The sequence below is a fragment of the Malaya genurostris genome, chromosome 3, assembly GCF_030247185.1.
Source record: "Malaya genurostris strain Urasoe2022 chromosome 3, Malgen_1.1, whole genome shotgun sequence".
Lineage (NCBI taxonomy): Eukaryota > Metazoa > Arthropoda > Insecta > Diptera > Culicidae > Malaya > Malaya genurostris.
Window position 1 is genome coordinate 158,993,580 of NC_080572.1, and position 22,489 is coordinate 159,016,068.

The 22,489-nt window shown below is 35.8% G+C and overlaps 1 protein-coding gene across 2 annotated transcripts in view; it reads right to left on the minus strand.

Annotated features, from left to right (window-relative positions):
* LOC131439392 (GTP-binding protein RAD) overlaps positions 1-22,489 on the minus strand; it is a 191,218-nt gene that overhangs the window by 1,279 nt on the left and 167,450 nt on the right. For both annotated transcript variants that reach the window (XM_058610337.1, XM_058610335.1), the window contains 3 exons: positions 3,153-3,333; positions 2,965-3,098; positions 1-2,893 (listed from right to left, as the gene is read on the minus strand). The exon at positions 1-2,893 is cut by the window's left edge and continues 1,279 nt beyond it. In XM_058610337.1, the coding sequence (XP_058466320.1) occupies positions 2,750-2,893; positions 2,965-3,098; positions 3,153-3,333 (459 nt within the window). In that variant the 3' untranslated portion in view covers positions 1-2,749. The remainder of the gene's footprint in view (positions 2,894-2,964; positions 3,099-3,152; positions 3,334-22,489) is intronic.

The following is a 22,489-nucleotide window of genomic DNA, read 5'->3' on the forward strand; positions in this document are numbered from 1 at the left end:
CGAGTCGAATTCGAAAGTATAAAGAAATCGTATCAGTTTTATTCATATTCACGACCTCCAGTTATGTCTCTCTTATTACACACCCGTACTTTTATTCTCTCAACGTTGGGAACACTTTTATACACATTCTGTCAAATTTTGACGCATATCGTACGATTAGTTTTTGTTTGGCGTCTATACAAAGAAGATGAAAAAGTTTCGTGTGGTGATTTTTATAATGGATGAAAATTTATAACAACGTGCGTGCATCAAATTTTGTGTTGCAAATGGATTTAAGTGTTACGAAACGTTGAAAATGTTAGAAAAGGCCTTTGGTGAATCGTGTCTTGGAAAAACACAGGCATACGAGTGGTATAAACGCTTCAAAGGTGGTCGTACAAGCTTGGATCATGATGAGATCCCTGGCCACCCAACAACATCTGTTACTGAAGAAAACATTGAATCGGCGAAGCAAATCGTTTTGCAAAATCGTTCTGTACCGATTAGAGAGATTGCTGTGTTGTTGGGCATCTCTTATGGATCAGCCGAACACATTTTAACTGACGTTTTGGTTTTGAAACGCATAGCTTCTCGGCTGGTGCCAAAAAAGCTGAATTTCACGATAATGCGCCGGCTCACACAGCGTTGGTTGTGTCGCAGTTTTTGGCCAAAAACTCAACCAATATCATCAACCAGGCACCGTACTCTCCAGATATGGCACCGTATGACTTTTTCCTTTTCCCCAGACTCAAATTGCCATTGCGGGGAACGCGTTTTGAGACCATAAAGACCATAAAAGAGAATTCACTGTGTGAACTAAGAACCATACCTTCGGCGGCCTATAAAACTTGTATGGAAAATTGGATCAAGCGTTGGCATGCATGTATTGCCGCAGAAGGAGAGTACTTTGAAGGCGATAATAAATAAATTTATTAAAAATTGAAATTTTGCGTTTTTTAATAAAATTCCTGATCTTTTTTGATCATAAGGTATATAGGTGTAGAATAGTAGCTGTTTAATGTAAGTAATCTGTACTTTAATGTAAATGCATCACTTCAAACTCTATTAGTGAAAAAGGGGAAAGCTTACACAATTCATACAATCAATCAACTAACTGATATTCGGAAAAGTGATGGGAGCGTGCCAGTTTTTTCTCCTATTCACGACATCCAGTTATGTCTCTGACATTACCCATCCGCCTTTTTTTCTATTCAATTAGGGTCAGAAATAAACCGTGTACGGTCCGGCCGGGAGTGCAAGTCCAGTCGGGATAGTTTTTAATACGGGTCTTGTTCCGTAGGGTTTGTCATGACACGGTATTGTATCCGCACGGGTAAAAGATCTGGATACCAGCAAGTGATTTCAAAGACAGGGAAAGAGAATGATGCTTATCTTAAAAATAAATAGCCTCCAATGCCTGTTCTTGGCTGATCGGTGTGCTCCAAAACTCGGCCGCTGGGGCCACGCGTTGGTTGAATTGTAGTTGTGCTTGTCTGCATGACATGTGAGTATCTGTCCAATCAATATAGTTTCCATGAATGGTACTTCCTGGGTCCTTTATTTATTTATTTATTTAATGAATAAATGTAAATAAATAAATAAATAAATAAATAAACGAAATATGAATTCATATGAGATGTTAAGTAACAATAATATCTGACAATCTTATGGAACAGATGGGGCTAGACCGGATATGTGGTTAAACCGAACAGCTTAAATGTTTTATAAACCTGCTCTCCCCTATATTATGAAAACACCTCCCGAATTTTTTTTCTGGATACGCGCCTGGATAGAAGAGATACATATTACAAAGACGTAAATATTATAATAGAGATATTCTTTTATATTAACCTTCTAAATGATTTTCACTACTCATTTTGCCTGAGTGTACAGTTAGTAATATAGGACAGTTATGCGTAAAGCGGCAGTATACGTACTGCCGTACGTAATATAATTATTGTTTATTATTTACTGAGCTAGAATTTCCAGTAGACTATTTTTAGTATTGTTTGTAAATTTATGATATTAAAGGAATTAGTAATGATTTTATTGCAAGAATTTTACTGTTCCTATCGTTCAACTACTATTCTTTCTGCTTGAGATACGAAGCGGCGGAATGAGAAGTTTTTATATCTGCGCAATCCACCTGAGGTTACCGCATTATTATAATCGAGAAAAGTGCTTGTATATATTGGTATTATAACAAACTGATGCATTAACATTTGGAGTACAAACAATAAAATAAAACAAATATTTTGAACAGGAATGGTTTAACCATCCAGTTTTACATGTACCCTTTTTGGTCTAAAGCAACAATACATAGCAAATAATTATAAACTACTATTATAACATTTGTATCAATGTTGTTAACATTACAGCATAATTGTTTGCCTCTTTGTATTTGATGTTTGGTCTAGCTAAGTTATGTGATAGAAAAGTCAATAGTAATCCTACATGGCTTTAATTATGTTTGAAAATATTTATTGCTCCAAATTCATTACTTCGTGAATTAAGCACCGGATATTTAAGTTCTTGTGTAGTAGGAAGGATTTCGTAACTTATTTTCTTAGTCATAGATGAATATATTTTAAATTCATGGTGTATAGATAACTTGAGAAGGCACTTTTTATAATTAAAAATTACAGACGATACAAGAGGAGTTGTTCATCTAGAATCAATTTCAGGATACATAATTTTACTACTAATATATCGGGAAGTTTTAAAGGTTTGTAATATGATGAGAACTGATGTCGAACAATAGTTGAGTGGATTACAAAACTTGGAGATTCTCACAGTTTTTGAATTTAGAATCTTCTTTTCCAAAAATCCATGTTATCATTTGTCGAGCTTTCATAGAGGCGCGCACAACACTTCGATTTTTATACCAATGTGCTGGAGAAGATTCTCGGGATCCCTATAAAAATATTTTCAATGAAAATAGTTATTAATTACTATCGAAAATTTAATTAATTCTCCTTCTATTACTTGCACTGCACAATGAGCTTTTTTAAGACGTATTTGAGTCAGTACACCTGCTAGAAGTTCATCAACATTGTGGTTTATTGCTACCGATACTTCAATGAACTTAATTCGGTGTGTGCAAGCCATGCATTTACCATCTAAAACATGAAGAGAGGTATTGGCGAACATGTTTGACGAACTGTATCAGTTACCTTGCGAAGAAACAGCACGTGACCGAGCCAGGTCAATTTTGTTGGCAACTAGAATTATTGGACGACTTCGTGTAAGGTCCATGTCATGCAATATGTTAAGAAGCTGCTCTGCTCGACTGAAGGTTGCTTTGTCTACCACTGAAAAAACCACCAGAAATGCATCCGCTTTGGCCAATTCATCCTACAAATAGAAAAAAAAGGATCAAATTAAAACCATGGGAGGAAAATATAAATTTGAGTAATATAGGAATATACTTCATCAATCACAAAATCAAACTGAACCAATGAAAGCAACATGGAAAATGTATAGATTAACAGGAATCAGAACAAATTGGCTCAAATGGCACGTTCCCCTTGTGCTCATTGAAAATGTTCCGTTAGGCTTTAGGTAGTTTTTTTTTATTGAACTTTGAGTTAAAATTAAATTATTAAGATTTAAATTGGGTGTTCAGCCACAAGTGGTGACATTTCAGCCCTATATAAATTGCGTGTTTGCTGCATTTGGTGTAATTTTCCATTTTGACAGATGATCGCTGAAAATATTTAAGCTTCTTTGTAGGCGACTGCCGATCACTTTTAGATTTCTACCTGTGGCTAACAGACTTGTGTCGTCACAGAATAGCGATTTCTGACAACCAACGGGGAGATTGGAGCTACACAGAAAAAAATTATGAATTTTACAGGTGACAGAATTCTACATCATAATGTTGATCATGTTTCAGTGAGACTTCATTTTCAATAGGACTCACAACGTTCAAATTAAAATTATGGACACTCTCGAACTGCTGAGTAAGTTTTTGAGCTTTTTCATTATTTGTAAGTAATATTTGATTTTCTTCCTTGAGAGCAGGAATTGGTTTTTGAGGTTTCTTAAGAACCTTAGAATGATTTCCAAAATGGTTTAGAATGTGATTTAATTTGTTCAACTTCTTTAGCGAAATTTTCATTTCGCAAAAGAGTAAATCTATGTTTTTCATAGCAGGATCATGAGAACGTTGATATTGTCGTCGACGAAAATTCTTCAACCGAATGAGCAGTTGTAATTATGGGCTGGTTAGTGCTTTCATATGTTTATTTCATCCACAATCCGGTGATTATTGCTTTGAGTGCTTTTGATTACGTGGAACATAAAATTATCCATGCGTCTCGAAAATAAACTGTCTGGTGCGGTTAAACGGAACCTATGTTTCAATTCTACTTCTTTTCACTTTTTTTAAATAGAAAACTTTCGATATATGTAGCGAAACAATCAAATAGATTTCAGTAATGACTCTACAGTCAGTATCAACATAATTTATTTTGAACTGCAGGTGACTTGGTACAAAAACTAATGCATGATTTCCATGCCACAAATTGGTTACACAACTGGGTAGATAATTTGTGTAAAAAGCTTGATGTAATGGATGCTTTTCACAATTTTTCAAAAATGTTCGCCTTAGCCCTGTTCTCTCCTAATAATAATAATAATAATAATAATAATAATAATAATAATAATAATAATAATAATAATAATAATAATAATAATAATAATAATAATAATAATAATAATAATAATAATAATAATAATAATAATAATAATAATAATAATAATAATAATAATAATAATAGTAATAATTTTTTTTAAATGTACTGGTAAATTCATTTAGTTAGCAGATCTTGTTAATTGGTGAATATATAGTCCTATATATAGGGCTACTAGAAAAGCTCCAAAAACGGAACTCACTTTCTCAGCAACGGTAAACTGATTTTCACAAATCATGATTCAAATTAAAGCTGTCATTGCCTTTAAAGATATTGAAATTATATGGCGATGCGCTACGTGCTTTACGGAAGAAGAAGACTCCATCGCCTTTGCTCAGTTCGCAGCGTGCTTTGTGCAATTTCATGCAGCACGCAGCGTTGCCACATTTGAATCTACGATGTTCAATTTGCTATTCTTAGAAGAAAATCTTTCCATCTTATAAAAAGAAATTTTAGGAATCAATGAATTACGCTAAAATAATAGCAAAAAAAGTTTATATAGATAAACCGTCATTAGTAGATGGGACCCATTGTAGTGTTAAGCATCCTTGATATTCTTTTTTATTGCCTTTCTCATATAGAAAGGCTATGTAATCGCTGTGAAAACCGATTTTTTAATCGAGGCCCGGAGCTCACAAAATGTCTGTGTGTGTATGTATGTATGTGATTAATAATGTCACTCAATTTTCTCAGAGATGGCTGAACCGATTTTTACAAACTTAGATTCAAATGAAAGGTCTTATGACCTCATACCTTTTTTTGAATTTCATTTGGATCCGACTTTTTGTTCCGGAATTACAAGGAAATATGCGCAAACTTAGATCCGACTGTCGATTCCGGTATTAATGTCACTTCTGATTTGACAGAAACTTAGTTTTATCCTTCCACTGAACGAAAATGGTTGTGTATTTGCTTGAGGAACACGTGAAAATAGTGCAGTTTTACTTTGAAAATCATGGTAATGTTGCGGAATGTGTGCCAAAAAATCATCTTCTCGGATGAGGCACATTTTCATTTCGGCGGGTATGTTAATGAGCAAAATTGTCGGACGGAAAACCTGCACGTTATTATGGAGAAGCCGATGCATCCTCAGAGAGTGACGGTTTGGTGCGGCATCATTGGGCTATTTTTCTTCGAAAATGAGGCAGGAGCCGCCGCCATGATCAATGGCGAGCGCTACCGCGCCATAATTAGCGATTGGTTCTTCCCGTTACTTGGAGAGAAAGACTTGGACACCATTGGGTTCCAACAAGACGGCGCTCCGTGCCACACAGCCAACGCTCCGTTTGAGATTCTGCGCACAGTCTTCGGAGATCGAATTTCAAATATCGTTTGATCGATTAATTGCACTAATCGATTAATGATTAATAGCAATCGATTACACTAATCGACTCCTCTATTATTAATCGAATACCTAATAATCGATTAATACAAAAAATCAGACATCACTACTTGCGATTTCGATATTTAAACTTCTTTTAACAAGTTTGGTACAAGTTTTGTATGCAAGCAATTATTTTTATAGTGTTAAGTTTCTCTACCATGCAGCGATTTCGGTTGAAGCGATAAACTTTTTCTCATTATCAATCAAGTTCATCTTACAAAAATTAGAAATTAATCTTAAGCACGCAAAATTTACCCTGGGGTAGTTGTCAATTTCTCAGGCGAAACAACATAACATGGAATTCCATCCGAGCTTGCATACCAATTAAAGTTTCAAACCGTTTTATGTCACTTTTTATTTTGCTGTCTAGCAACAACCTACCTCTAGCACGCGTAGGACTGAAACATTAGCTTTAATTTCGCTTCTATTTATAGATTCGCGTGCTTCCAACAGCTTCGCTTTTGCATCGATTGACCAATCAGGGCGATGCTTTCCCTTTGATATATCGCTTACTACTTCAAAACCGTCGTCTATGGCTGGGAAATTCGGTATGCCGGAGATTTTTAGTAGACAAAATAAGACAATGCTCGCTACTAATCAAAATTTTATTCATATATAATTGAAAATACGTGGCTTGATACATTCAAATCGAAACATAGAAATATTTCCTATCAAATGATGAAATAATATTAATAATTGATACAAAATAGACTGAGCTGTAAGTGTTTAAAACCTGACCACATTTCTAAGTGTATTTTTCCTTGAGTTTCTAATTTGCACCCCTATATAGAAAATAAAGAAGTGTTCCACATCAAAAAAGTTACATGGCGGACCCTGTACAGTGAGATTAGTGAAAATTTTCAATTTCAGAGTACGAGGTGCACATTTATATAAAACTTATTGCAAAATCCATCTGGTTGGTAGATCTAGTTAATTATATAATAACAATATATAAAACTATTTTGGGACTACTAGTCCTCGGTTTCCGCTTCCGAAAGCACCGATAATTGTGAAGAAAATTTCCAAAACAGAACTCATTTTGGTTTCTCAGCAACGGTTAAACAGGTTTTCACGAATCATGATTCAAATTAATGCTCTTATTGTCTTGAATTATACTATGCAATGTCATTCAAAATGACTATGTAAAACTAGAACACGTTGGTACGTGCTCCGTCCGTAGCGTGCTTTGTTTAATTTTGTATAGCGTGCAGGGTTGCCACATTAAAAAAAATTTTACCTCTTCCCGACCATAAGATGTGCGGGACGAAATATATCAGTACAAGACAATATTTTAGCTATTTTGGGTACAAATTAAGAGAATATCCCCAGAAAAATATAGCATGGTGCATAAGTTTCCTATAATTTCATGGGAAATATTTTTCCCTATGATTCTTAGAAATAAATAAAAGAAAAGTTGGGTTTATTATATCGTAATTTAATTTATTGATTTAATTGCTTTAGTTATCAGAATAGTAAAATAAATAGTTAGTTATGGCATTCTACGAAACGATTTCATGTACTTGCACACGTTGCACATAACACATTTTTAATGTGTTCTATTTTCTATACGTCATTTTTCACAAACTTTTTTAGTGCAATAAAGACTTATAGTTCTTTTTACTTATTCGTTCAGAAACACATTTGTCGCCTTGGAAATAAGTTTTCTTTAACATTCAGTAAAAAAACATCGATTAATTACTATTTGAAAAATTTATAACGATTTTTATAGAAGGGAAAAATATTTCCATTGAGCGTTAAGGTTCACGTCACGTTCACGTCATCACGTTTTTGATCAATTATTCAAAAACTAGACCGATTTTCGAAAAACCAAAAACACTTAAGTTCTGGAAATCAAATTTATCATAACTAAATATTCTTAGAATTTTGAAATTTTGCTTTGCCGAGCCGTAATTGGTTTTTGAAATGTATAAACGGTTACTGTTCCGTTCCACGAGGATGATTTTAGAACTGAAAAGTAGTGGTTGTAGCAGAATTTCACAAAGAATCTGAAAATTCAACTCAAAATTATAAAATATTTGCTAAAACAACCGAAATTTGAAAAAGTTTACATAAACTTTTCCACATTTTTTTATTGCTTGCGCGCTGCTGTTTCGTATTGAGGTGGTGTGAGAAATGCAAGGTGGGCACGGTGGCATTATATCGTGAGCAAAAATTACACATAAAATAATGACGCGAATTTATGCAGCATTGGGTTTTGTGTTGAAATAAAAACTAGTTGAATACAATAAAATGGGTATTGTAAGAAATCGTTTATTTTCTAAGTAACTGTCATTTATAATGCTAATAATGTCCAATTCTGTTGAGTTCAATGCATTGCAAGGTCTTGGTATTACATTTATTGTTGAATATGACCATTTGTTTCAACAAACTTCGCAGACAAGGAGTGGCGGAATACTGAATCCACACCAGGAAAATGTCTGGGTTTGGAAGTCTTGGAATTACATTCCTTTTGAGAAATATGACCTTTCTGTTTTAACAGACTTCCCAGCCGACTCATAGCATAGCTTCGATTACATGGCTAGTGCTACGATTCTATTGACACAACAGAAATAATACTTTTTACTTATTCTAAGATGATAATGAAAGTCAATTAGAATGGAATATATTGGCATTGAATGTATTCGATAAGTAAATTCGACCGCGCTCTATCATGCGAGTCAAGTAAATACTTTTACGTAAATTCTATCTCATCGGCGGGAAGGGCCTGGTGAACGACTGGCAAAGATATCGAAAATACTTGAATGTTATCTCGTCTTCAATCGTTCTTTTGAAGGAGAATCCATGCTTGCTACTAAACTCAGGCATATGCATGGTTAGCAAGTTGGTCAATACATATACATATAGCCTCATGTTAGTCATTCATAATTACTCATGATTTATAGCTCTAGTGTAAGAGTAATCACTAACAATAACGATTGATTTAGCATATATTCAAAGTGTGAAGGATTCAAAAATCCATTACGTCCAGTCATTGAAAAAAGTTCTTGTTTCTATGTTCCGTTTTTCTTGGTATGACGCTACATTTCACCTTAAGGGGTTAAATCAACACACAGACGTTCCTAGGCTATGGTGCTCACTTGGTCACTGTTTTTTTGTACTGATTCAAATAGATTATATAAAATTGTCCTTATAATGTGTAGTTGTGTTTTATTATTTAGTTGTTGTTTTTGTAATGATAATGGTCATAGATCTGGTTTTGTGATAGTGTAAATTGTGTGCTCGTGTGTTTTAGCACTTTTTGTAATGGTCGGTATGGAATGTAATGGTAATAATTCTAATAGTAATGTAACAATTTTATAATGGTAATAGTAATAACAATAATAATAATCTTTTAAGTGGGTTTACCTGTTGGGTACTTGAAACGCATAAAATCTCAAACGGGCATTTTCTGATTCCGGGATGTTTTTGCCTTTCTCCAAGTGTCACATACCATTCGACTCAGTTCATCAAGCTGAGCAATGTCTGTGTGTGTGTGTGTGTGTGTGTGTGTGTGTGTGTGTGTGTGTGTGTGTGTGTGTGTGTGTGTGTGTATGTGTCAAATAATATCACTAGGTTTCCTCAGAGATGGCTGAACCGATTTTTTACAAACTTAGATTCAAATGAAAGGTCTCGTGGTCCCATACGGAATTCCTGAATTGCATCCGGATCCGATTATCGGTTCCGGAGTTATAGGGTAAAGTGTGTTCCATATTGTACATCGTCACTTAAACCGGCGAAACAAAAAACGTAAAAAAATTTCTAAACTGGTCTCAAAACAACACAAATCGATAGTCATTATCAGTAGGCAACTAAACAAACTGAATCCGGCTATCCTGGTTCCCGGTATCCGGTTCCGGAAGTACCGGAAATAGTGGTCATATATACCAAAATGGATCTCACTCACTTTTCTCAGCGATGGTTTGACCGATTTTCACAAACTTAGATTCAAATGAAAGGTCTTCCGGTCCCATACGGAATTCCTGAATTTCATCCGGATCCTACTTCCGGTTCCGGAGTTATAGGGTGAAGTGTGTTCAATATTGTACACCGTCACTTTTTTTATTTAAAAGGTATTTTTATTCAGGCCTATTTGCGTACAAGCTTTATTTTTTATTTTTTTTCCCTTTATAGGCTGCTCTGGTCGAGGGGGGGTGGTTACAACGATCCGCACTTTCCATACCAGACGAACTAGGCTATGGTGCCCAAATGAACACTAGTAACGAAGGAGGAAATCCTCCAGCATGTAATCCAAGCGACAGATTCCTTTGCGGCTATCAATTTGCAACGAAAGATACGAATATCTTCTATTGCAAGTTCGCCAGAGAATTTGTCACTTGAGCAGAAAGTGTGTGCTTCACCCTGTAACCAGTCAATCATTGAGTCGTGCGTCTGTATCGTATTGGTATTTTGTCATCCTATCAACTGCTTCTGTGTCTTAAATGTCCTCTTCGATGAAACTTTGCAAAATTTCGCATTGTATCCGCTTCGGTCTTGGCTCTGTTTTCCTATATAGTCTTTTATGTCTGAAGCGGTACTTACGATTATTACTTTAAAGTTCCTAAATCAATGTAGATATGTTTGATCTACTAACTACTATCCAATCTAATCTACTCTGATTGTTTCTATCCTTGTCGATGTTACGTTACGTTTCCTTTTGCCCTATTGAATTGCTTTCCACTATACCGGAGAAACCTGTTAATATCACAAGCTAATAGATTATCAAGAATAAAGGTATAATAATAAGATTGATAATAATAATAATAATAATAATAATAATAATAATAATAATAATAATAATAATAATAATAATAATAATAATAATAATAATAATAATAATAATAATAATAATAATAATAATAATAATAATAATAATAATAATAATAATAATAATAATAATAATAATAATAATAATAATAATAATAATAATAATAATAATAATAATAATAATAATAATAATAATAATAATAAAAGTGACTGTAAAAATAGTATTGCACTCACCTTTTTCTTCCAGCATCACACACCTTACCAAAAGTTAGGTTATAATATAAAAAGCTCATCTTTCAACACTATCATGTCCCAGGATAGGCGTCTTCTTCCTCACATCTTCTTGGCCTTGAATCTTCGATGACAATCCTTTACTTGAATAGTCTCATTTAATTTAGTTTTTTTATCATGATAATAAAATAAAATAAAACCAGATGTGAGTGATTTCGTTAAATTATATAATGTAAGGGTGCGCATTTAACACTAGATTGACCAGGAAAGTCACACTATGAACACAATGGGTGGATTGCTTAAAATTCTGCGATCTTTATTTAACTCTTAATTTAATGCTATAAGTTATTCTGTCAGTGACTTTCTTTCTTTCAATCATTTTGACTGCTTTTGAGCAATTTAGGTCTAAACTAAGTTTTGGGCCTTCTAGTTTTGAGCACGCATCCAGGAAACAAAAACTACTACATGTATTTCGTGAATAAATACTAGGTGTAATTGTATGAAATGGTCCACGTGAACCGTTCTCTTCCAGAAACACACATATCACACTCTTAGTTAGAAGGTGACATCAGTGTCCAAGTTGGAGACATCTAAGTACATTCAAACCTTTCCCGATTTGAGAGTGTATTTACACCTGATCAATCAGTTTCGCCGTCATTGCAATTTGTAATCATTACCGATACCGAACCGGATCGGAACGGATTCATAAGATATCAATTTACTCCTATTCCTGATAACACTGGTTCTCCTTTTTTAATTAAATTCACCAAGTTCAGGACGAATATGATATATTAACATTAATCCCAACTGGATCAAGATAATTCAAATTGGTGACCAATTCCAGGCATAATAATTTTCATTTTTTTTACATTTATAAGCGAATGATCGATCTCGGTATGGTCCGACTTTGTCAATACGCGAAGTGTAAATTGACTCCCACCCCCATCCACCAAGCGGGGGTACGCGCCCTGTAGCTCATCAACCAAAGCCCAGGTTTATTTGCGTACAAGCCTTATGTGGCCGAATTAGCCGATTTTTTACATAATACATTTTTTAAAGTGGATCTCGTTGTCACTCTTTTCCTAGGAGGAGAGAAGCTTTCCATTTCCCTCCTGCGAGGGTTGAGGGGCACTTTGTTCGTGACTCGTCTCGTCATCCATTGCCGCATCGGTGGTTTTGTTGTTGATTTCCGTCTTCTCTTCGTTTTCCTTGATGTTCGCAGTCTTGAGCTTGTTGCTAGTTGCTGTAGATGCGCCTTGTTGTACATTGGTTGCAGTTGCTGGTTGGTTTGATGGTGAAACAGGAGTACTGCGCTCACTAGTTTCCATTGTTGAACGGTTGACCTTGTCTTTGGTTGAAGATGTCCTTTTCGTAGTTTCGGTGCAAGGTTTACCGTAGTGTGCAGGTTGTTCACAAAACTGGCATGTAACCAGCTGATTTTCATAGGTAATCAGCGTTTTACACGGATGTGTCCCACCTTGACAACAAATGATGTAAGATGGAATTGCTTTACGTAGATGCATACGTACCACTCGCACGCCATTCCGGATACCGGGGAAAAAATTTCGCCATACTTCCCTTTAGATGGAAAGGATTTCACCGTACCGTTACATATTCTCCCGAACGTACTGATCGGTGACCTGCGGGGAGAGATCATGCACGCGTACTTCTATGGCATTGTCCACCATGTGCACAGGAATTTTGTATCTAATGTTATCACTCTCAACACTGTGAACCTCGTTGTTAACCGAAGCGAATGCAATTGCATCGCTTTCACGTTTAAACATAATGTACACACAGTTAGACGCCTTGTTGAATTGAATCTCACTTACTTTATTAGCGTCTAGATGCATTCGTTCTTTAAGTAAGATTTCAATTTCATTTGCTGCTGGTCTAACTTTGCAACGCTTGAAATCTTTACAAATTGATTTTGGTCTTGTAGGCCAAGATTCCGGCTTTGTTAAATCGTATTTGACCATTCCGTACACTCTATTGTTCACTGTACTGTATTGTATTTGTTTCTGTTGTTTCGACCGTATATGATTTGCGACCGTAAATAATTTTCGACTGCGTCGTGTGAGATGCGAGCACGAACTGACACCGTCACTTAAACCGGCGAAACAAAAAACGTAAAAAATTTCTAAACTGGTCTCAAAATAACACAAATCGATAGTCATTATCAGTAGGCAACTAAACAAACCGATTTCGGCTATCCTGGTTCCCGGTATCCGGTTCCGGAAGTACCGGAAGTGGTCATATATACCAAAATCGATCTCACTCACTTTTCTCAGCGATCGTTTGACCGATTTCCATAAATCTAGATTCAAATGAAAGATCTTTCGGTTCCATACGGAATTCCTGAATTTCATCCGGATCCGACCCCCAGTTCCGGAATTATAGGGTAAAGTGTGTTCAATATTGTACACCGTCACTTAAACCGGTGAAACAAAAAATGTAAAAAATTTTCTAAACTATTCTCAAAACTACACAAATCGATAGTCATTATCAGTAGGCAACTAAACAAACCGATTCCAGCTATCTTGGTTCCCGGTATCCGGTTCCGGAAGTATCGGAAATAGTGGTCATATATACCAGAATGGATCTCACTCACTTTTATCAGCGATGGTTTGACTGATTTCCACAAACTAAGATGCAAATGAACGGTCTTCTGGTCCCATACGGAATTCCTGAATTTCATCCGGATCCGACTCCCAGTTCCGGAATTATAGGGTAAAGTGTGTTCAATATTGTACACCGTCACTTAAAATATTTTCGGAAGCAACAAACACTTATATCGTAATTCAGAGTGCGTACGAGAAGTGTTTGTGTGTCATGTTAGTTGGTGGCCGTACGAACCGACTTTAATTATACCGGTTCTCGGGTTCCGGTGCCGGAAGTGCATATAATAGTGAACCCATTTCGTTTTCTTAAGGATGACTTACGCAATCAAAGCACTGTTTTATTCTGTATGTTATGCATAAACAATCTCTTGGTTTCTTTCAAAAATCGAAGAGAAATTTTTTGAATAGAATACCACAATATTACATGTACATGAGAAAGGCATCATTACACTACTAGGTGAATTAAAACAGGTTTTTCTAAGAGGGATGCCGTTCTATTTTTTGTATATTTGAAACACGAGTAAAACACTGCTGGGGCTGCCAGTTTTTCTTGTTATGAAATTCAAGCTTAAATTTTGTAACTGACATAAATTATGCATCTAGGACTAGAACACTACTGGCATAAACTACCAGATACTAATCGTTGTAATAAAGCCCAGTTTGATGTTCATAGTCATTCTCTGACATCACCTAACGTACAAGATGATACAAGTCTAATGTTGATTTCATTATGTTAGTAAATCTTCGGTAATGCTAAAAATAGAAGAATTTGATATTATGCATCATATATGCTGCTATATGAATCGCTACAATCTTCCTATACAGATTGACTCATTGGATTGCGAATGCATTTTAATTTTTTTTTCTATGAACTAAGTTAAACTACAGACTAACAGACATGACGCTATGAGTAAATTCTTCTGAAAATAAATTTTCGTGGGGCGTTAGCTCCGCCTACATTGAACTGCGCGAACTATTTACTATCGATAAACCCTTCTGTTTGGCACTACTTGGTTTCCCCCCGTTTGTCAACACAGATCAGCTGCTTGGAGGGATGCCTGATTTCATCAGGATTTTGCATAATATTTGAAAATAAATCGTAACAAAACTTGTATTTGTATTGTATTGCGTTGGAGGATTCAAAATTCGTTGGAGGCACAATTCTGTATCTAGCTTTGGCCAGGCACGTACCCAGAGGGGGGGGGGGCAAGGGGCCCTGGCCCTCTCCCGAAATCAGACACTTTCATCGGTTGTTTTGATGCATACTATTTATACATTCTTTAAACCACTACTTCCGTTTCTCCTGGAACCGGAATCTGAGGACCGGTATAGCAAAAACCACTTAGTTTGGCCATCAACTTATAAGACCTACATATTGGAATAATTCCAAAACCGGAAGTCGGAAGTAATTTCCTCTTTGAGATTTTTAATCACTATTTCCGGAATCGGGAACAGAAATGAGTTTTTTTTTTACCATCAACTAACAAGATCTGCTAATAAGAATAGTTTTAAATAGCCTGCTTAGTATTGCAATCGAATTTTTTGTGCTTATCACCCTGTATTTTCAGACCCGGAGGTCAGATCTAAATGAAATTCAGAATTTTTCTGTTTGATCTTAAGCCCTTTCATTTGATAATCAGTTTGTGAACATCGGTTTCGCCATCTCCGAGAAAAGTTAGTTCACATATTCTCATTTTTGAACGCTAATAACCTTGTAATTTCGGAACCGGAAGTCGAAGCCAGATAAAATTCCGGAACGTCATAGCTGGCCACAAGACCCTTCAACTAAATTTAAGTTTGTTTAATAGTTTTAGTTTGAATTATCTCGACGAACTTATTCGAATTGTTAGTGAGTCTCGGTTCAAAAGTCGGTTTTCACAGTGATTACATACTATGTGTACATGAGAGAGGCAAAAAATTTTTCGTTATTCAATTTTTTTGGGAGGCACAAGTTGAATAGTGCAGGACTACACCGTGAAGTAGTGATTTCGAGAGAAACCCGTAGTGGCAGGCCTTGCATTGTGATTACAAAAATCAATGTCAAAATTAAAGGAAATGGTACTGGATGATCAGAAAGTGCCATAGAATTAGTACTAAGCAAACGTATCATAGTTTCAGCTAAAATCCGCGAATGAAAAAGATGTTGTGCCGCTGGACGCCGCACTTGCATATTCAAGATTAAAAAGAGGAACGCGAGCACACTTCAGAAGCGTGTTCGCTTATGCTGATGGAAATTGGTGTCGGTTGGTTACTGTTGCCGAAGCCTGGATCCAATATTATACGTCAGAGAACAGAATGATTAATCCGGTAGCCGGATTCGGTTAAAACAGCATAGAAGTCTATGAAACCATAAAACCTTTCATTTGAATCCATTCTTACATTTATGCAAATCATCCTAGTCGTCTCTGAGAAATTTATGTGAATTTCGTTTTGGAGTTTTTGACCGCTACTAAGAAGATTTTTCTGTTGTTGCATCGTCACTCCCAATGACGAATTTCAATTTTTAATACTTATTTTGCTTATTTTAAAAATCTGCTGATTTATAAACAAATCTGCAGGTCTGAAATTAAATAGGATCATGTGAGATTATAAGGCACTTCATATACATTTGTAAAAATCGGCTTGTTCCTCTGTTCGACAAATAATCAACAAATTTTGCAAACTAGAAGAGCTTGCTAAATAGTTTCAAAATATTTGTTCCTTTTCGCGCAGCACTTATAAGAGCACACCCTTGAAATTGAAGGTTTTCATACTCTTCACTCAGTTTTTCCAAAACCAGAAGTCGAATCCGAACTATGGGGCTATATGATAAAGGATATGTAAAAAATCGAACCCTTCCCTTTGACACATAGAGCTTCTTGCTTCAAAGTCTCATTGTTCAATCAAATTATGTGAGTATTAATTTAAATTGCTAATTACTTGCACTTACTCTCCAAAAAAATAAAAGATACTAAAGTCACACCTAGAACTAGACACATAAAGAATTTTTAGTTAGATGCGTTATTTCTTATCCCCTCCCGAAACGAAATCCTGGGTACGAGCCTGGCTTTGGCAATATGTATTAAATCTGTATCCTGCATGAAATCCGCATGGACGTAAGTGTGGTACAATAGTCCAGCCACATAAAAAATATATATGTCGTGAAATAAATATTATAATAATTGAATTGCTTAGTAATCCAAACTCAAATACAACTCAAATTATTCAAATAAATGACACAAAGTAATGTTAGCATATTCATAGATTGTAGTCTAAATTCTATAAAACAATGGTAATTATTGTTATACAAACTTCAATCTTAGGCTGTGAACCATTTCACGGTTAATTTTAACTTTTGGTTAAAATCTGACACTTGAGTGGTTATTTGGTGTCGAGTAGTTAAATTTGACTAAAACTGTGACCCATTTCAAAATTTGACGGAAGGAAAGTTATCCATGCTCTCGAGCAGGGTTATTTTTGACAACATCAAATTAACCACTCGAGTGTCAGATTTTTACCAAAAGTTAAAATTAACCGCGAAATGGTTCACAGCCTTAGTAGTCTGAAAGCAGAAAGACAAAAATAACAGGATTGACTCGATGAATTCCATGAGGAACGCAGTTTTCTCCTGCAGATTGAAAGGATGAACAAAGATAGCAGAAATCCAAGAAAAAATCACGACAATGGCGCAGCACCGTGAACTCCCAAAATGTAAGTATAACGATGAAAAGTTGATTACTAAACAGGTAGAGTATGCTGCAAAAAAAGTCTAATGTAAGATTTCAGGAAATTAAGCCGACGAAAGGTTTTTTTTCCATAAATACGTTTATTTCTTAAGGCAGTTTACATAAGTTTTTCTTCGCCGTAGTAATTAGGTGATTCGCCATTAATTATGAAATCTACTCGGAAATATTATTTGAACCAAACGATTACCTTCTATAAATTATAAAATAAGCTGTTATTTTCAGACATTTTGTTGATAATTTCATAAAGTATTTCGAGTTTGTTTGTATCATTACATAATTTCTATTCTAATTTAGCTGTTGAACTCATGGACGCAGCTGGAATCAGAACTAAGTCTTAAAAGGGTCCTTTATTAAATTGAAACTTCAATTTTCTTTATGAAATGATAAAGAATTTGCATGTATGGAAGGTCACGACAAGCAAGAATGTCTCGAACTGGGACATTGGATAGTCTACCTTGAATACGCAAAGAATTTATTAGTTGAGATCTAACCTCACGATACTCCACGCATGTCCAAACGACATGATCAATATCCCGATAACCTTCGCCACAAGCACAATGATTAGTCTCGGAAAGTCCAATTCGAAGGAGATGTGCATCTAACGTGTAGTGATTGGACGTGAATCTGGACATCACATGAATGAAGTCCCTACTCACATCCAGTCCCCTGAACCATGCCTTTGTCGATATTTTAGGAATAATTGAATGCATTCACCGACCCAGATCATCTCTATCCCAAGAAGCTTGCCAGCTGGCAAGTGTTCTTTGGCGAGTCGCACTATAGAATTCGTTGAAAGCAATCGGTCGCTCATACATTTCACCCTCAATAGCACCACATTTGGCAAAACTATCGGCTCTTTCATTGCCTGGAATGGAGCAATGAGCCGGGACCCAAACTATTGTGATTTGATAATTATTATTCAATATGTCGTTCAGGCACTGTTTTATTTTGCCAAGAAAAACGGTTCATTTTTGCCAGCAGCGTTTGAGCGAATGGCTTCAATTGCACTCAGACTATCTGTGAAAAGAAAATAATGGTTTGGAGATAATGTGACGATTACACTCAAACTATAATGAACTGCTGCTAACTCTGCTATATAAACAGATGCAGGTTCTTGAAGCTTGAATGAGGCCGAAACATTATTGTTCAACATACCAAACCCTGTCGCTTCTTCAATTCGCGATCCGTCCGTGTAAAACATTTTCTTAGAGTCAATATACCTGAACTTACTTGAAAATATTTTTGGGATTTTCATAGAGCGTTGGCGATCCGGGGTTCCACGCACTTCGCGTTGCATGGATATGTCGAAAAATAAAGTTGAGTCAGGGACATTTAGGAGGCTGTCACGGATAGGAATATAATTTGAAGGGTTGATTTCCTGTGACATATGGTTAAAATATACTGTCATGAATCCTGTTTGAGATTGAAGATCAACTAACCTTTCAAAGTTATTAATAACTAGGGAATTCAGTACCTCACATCATATTAGCAGTCGCGACGAAAGCTCCCAAAAACGATCTTTCAATGGAAGAACTCCCGCCAGAACTTCAAGACTCATTTTATGTGTCGAATGCATGCAGCCTAAGGCAATTCGCAAACAACAATACGACGAAAGGTTTTGGACCGGTAAAAGAGAAAAGTCAAAAGACAGGTCAAACTATTTCAAGTATCAACCAAACCAATAAGTAGAGATGCAGTCTTTCGTGCGACAGGTCACGAAAGTAAATAAATGACTTGCGTTAGGTCAAGCTAGATCACTGCAAACCAGTTTGAAAAATATTATTTTGGCTGGAAACATTTTCATTTGAGCTTTCGACAGGTAAAGCTAATGAGAAAACAAATTTCAGCTCTGATATGATACTGTGAAAAATTAATAGCTTGCGTAAAAAAATAGATATACTTTTTGAAACATAGTCTGCATAATTATTTGAGCTTTCGACAGGTAAAGCTTAAACAAAATCAGCTTGATGTGAAAACTGATCTTGTTATGTGAACTTCCAATTTGATGATACAGAAACTGGTCGAAGCGATAAACTATTGTTATGCAGTTTTTTTAAGCTGGAACAGATGCATAAACCACATCACCTTACTATCGACACACAATAAAAAATGTTCTGGTAGAACTCAACACATTTGTTGTATTGAAAAAATCATCGATGATTGTTTGTTCAATCTAAACATCGTTTATGAACCAGTCCCGATTTGTTAAAATAAGTTTTATTATTCCTGCTCAAATCATTATCAACTCAATAGCTATTTTTTTTAAACAATTAATTGCAGACACCTTTCAATATCTGAGCTCAATTTCTTTAGGAAATGATTAAATCAGTTTAATTACATATTCAAGAGACCTTCGCTTACAGACAACAAATGAATCACAATCTAAGAGTCGCGTAGAATTGATAAATTTTCCCAATGAACGGTTAGCAAACTTGGTTCCACCACTTTTGAAATCTTTTTGGAGTGATTTGAAATCCGATTAATATTAGGTAGATTAATTAGCTGTTTCAAACTAATGTGTCTGACTGTCATCTGAATTGTTACAAGTATATTGGTATGGACTACAATTCCTAATTTTATGATGTTCTTCTGATGAATTCTAAAGTAACACATCAGAAACTGCTGTGAATTGTGCCTCTTTGGGCAGTAGGCTCGCTTTCTTAGATTATGTATAATTTCAGTAGAGCAAAATATTTTCAGTTGATGATTTGTCAGTTTTACTGGAATATTAAGTCACTGATATTAAAATGATTTAAAACATAAATTTCCATTTTTCTGTATCAGCGAAGAGTGTTCTAGCGCCAACACAGGTCTGCTGAAACCAATAATCTTTAATGAGAGAATTTATTTAGATAGTTCATGATAAGGAAAGTGGAGGTGGTGGCGAATATGGTAGAATAGTCCAGCCACAAGAGAGAGCAGTTAATAAAAAATATATATGCCGTGAAATAAATATTATAATAATTGAATTGCTTAGTAATCCAAAATCAAATACATCTCAAATTATTCAAATATGACACAAAGTAATCTCAGCATATTCATAGATTGTAGTCTAAATTCTATAAAACAACGGTAATGATTGTTATACAAACTTCAATCTTAGTAGTCTGAAAGCAGAAAGACAAAAATGACAGGATTGACTCGAATTCCATGAAGAACGGGTGCATTTTCCTCCTGGAGATTGAAAGGATGAACAAAGAAATCCAAGAAAAAATCACGACAGTCAGTACATTGCAGAGAATTTTGTATAAATGGCAACTCTGCTGGCAAATGAAAAAACTAAACACAGTCTAGATGACAGACTGGATGGTTTCGATAGGGTAACGTTGCGCCTTCATGACATATGTGAGTACTGTCCCAACTAAATAATATTCAAAATGATTGTTAAAGTGATTAAAAAAATCCAATTTGAGTGTCTTGTCTGTTTGTCTGTGGTAGTACTAGCCATGCAATGATTCGGTACACTAAGAATCGGCTGGGAAGTCTGTTGAAACAGAAAGGCCAAATTCCACAAAAGGAATGTAATGCCAAGACTTTGCTTTTGATGTTCAGCTTTTCAGTGAGAGAGCTTGTAAGAACGACTTCTTGGACAGGATATAGTATCGCATAATGAACAAGAAATTGAGGTTATCTGATCGCACTCATCCATAAGTTGTAATTCACAAAATTTCAAGGTAGATGATTAAAATCGATTGTATTGAATTAGGTTTAAGTCTTAAACCTACTTTAGCTTGGGTTTTTCGCGTAAGGACGACGATTTTGACGTAGTCAGGCACACATCTTCAACTGAACGTTATAAAAGGGGAACTGTGGTCGAAAATCGATCATTCGTCATCTAACACTCGATGTGGATAGACGATTAACCTACTACGACTAATTTCGATTTTTTTATCTTTTATTTGCAGCTGTCTACCTACCCAAGATATGGGTATAACGCGCCATAGATCCGAGAAGGATTCAAAGGATGCTAAGCGTCTGAAGCCAAGTGATGTACAGGTAAACGACCGTTTGCTGAGTAACAATCAATACGCTGATCTGCCAGTTGATGTCGAAGAGGAACTGCAGAAGAAGGAAAAAATGCTGCCTTTCTACCTGAAGGGCTTCTCACTAACTCTACGATCGGATTTCAACACGCTGATCAGCAAAGGACTACAGGCCACAATCAGTTTATGTACTGAAGGCTACAAAATAACTGTTCCAGCTTTGAACCACTACAAAGCAGTGAAATTGTACCTGAAGCAGACAAAAGCGGAATACTTCACACACGATATTGCCGCCAACAAACCTATGAAGGTTGTACTTCGAGGACTACCCGACATGATGGAAGCCGAACTAAAGCAGGCACTGTCGGAGGCTGGACTAAAGCCTGTTCTGGTGTTTAAAATGAAACGACATATTACGGACTAAAAGTATCGAGATCAACTGTACCTGGTTCATCTGGAGAAGGGCTCCATCTCCATGAGTCAACTAAAAACGATAAAACCTTTATTCCATATAATCATCGAATGGCAAAAGTATAAACCGGTACATCAGGATGTCACACAGTGCACGAAGCGACCCTCTCAGCAGACCGTTCAATTTTGTTGGTCTTTGAGCGCTTGTTGAAGGACATATTGCACGAAATATTCGTTCAATTTTCTGGAACGGTTTGTTGTTGTTTTTTCTCCTTAAAAAATAGTGTGAAAATTAAGTGTTATCTTTACATAGAAAGAAAATTTGTTGTTATTCTACGTGAAGTAGAAGTATTGTGCAGGTATGTAGTGTTAGTTTAAAAAAATAAGTGAAAAAACTTCGGAAATTCTGCAGTAAAACTAGTCCAACGGGGCTCCAACTCCTCATGTTAAATATGGCTCAACAATGGACCTCTGTCTGCCGGGGTTGTTGAACGAAAAAAATGGCATTCGGTTCAACGGTCTGTTTCAAAATCGGCAAACGAAGGCCCCGTGTTGGCCTCCCGTTGAACGATTGATTGGACTTTCATTGGACCAATGATCCAACGTATTGGACCAATGAAGGACCACCGTTGAACGTTTTATTCTAAGAGGGGAGGAATTGCCACATGAAAAGTCGGTGCGGGAAATGTGCCGAATC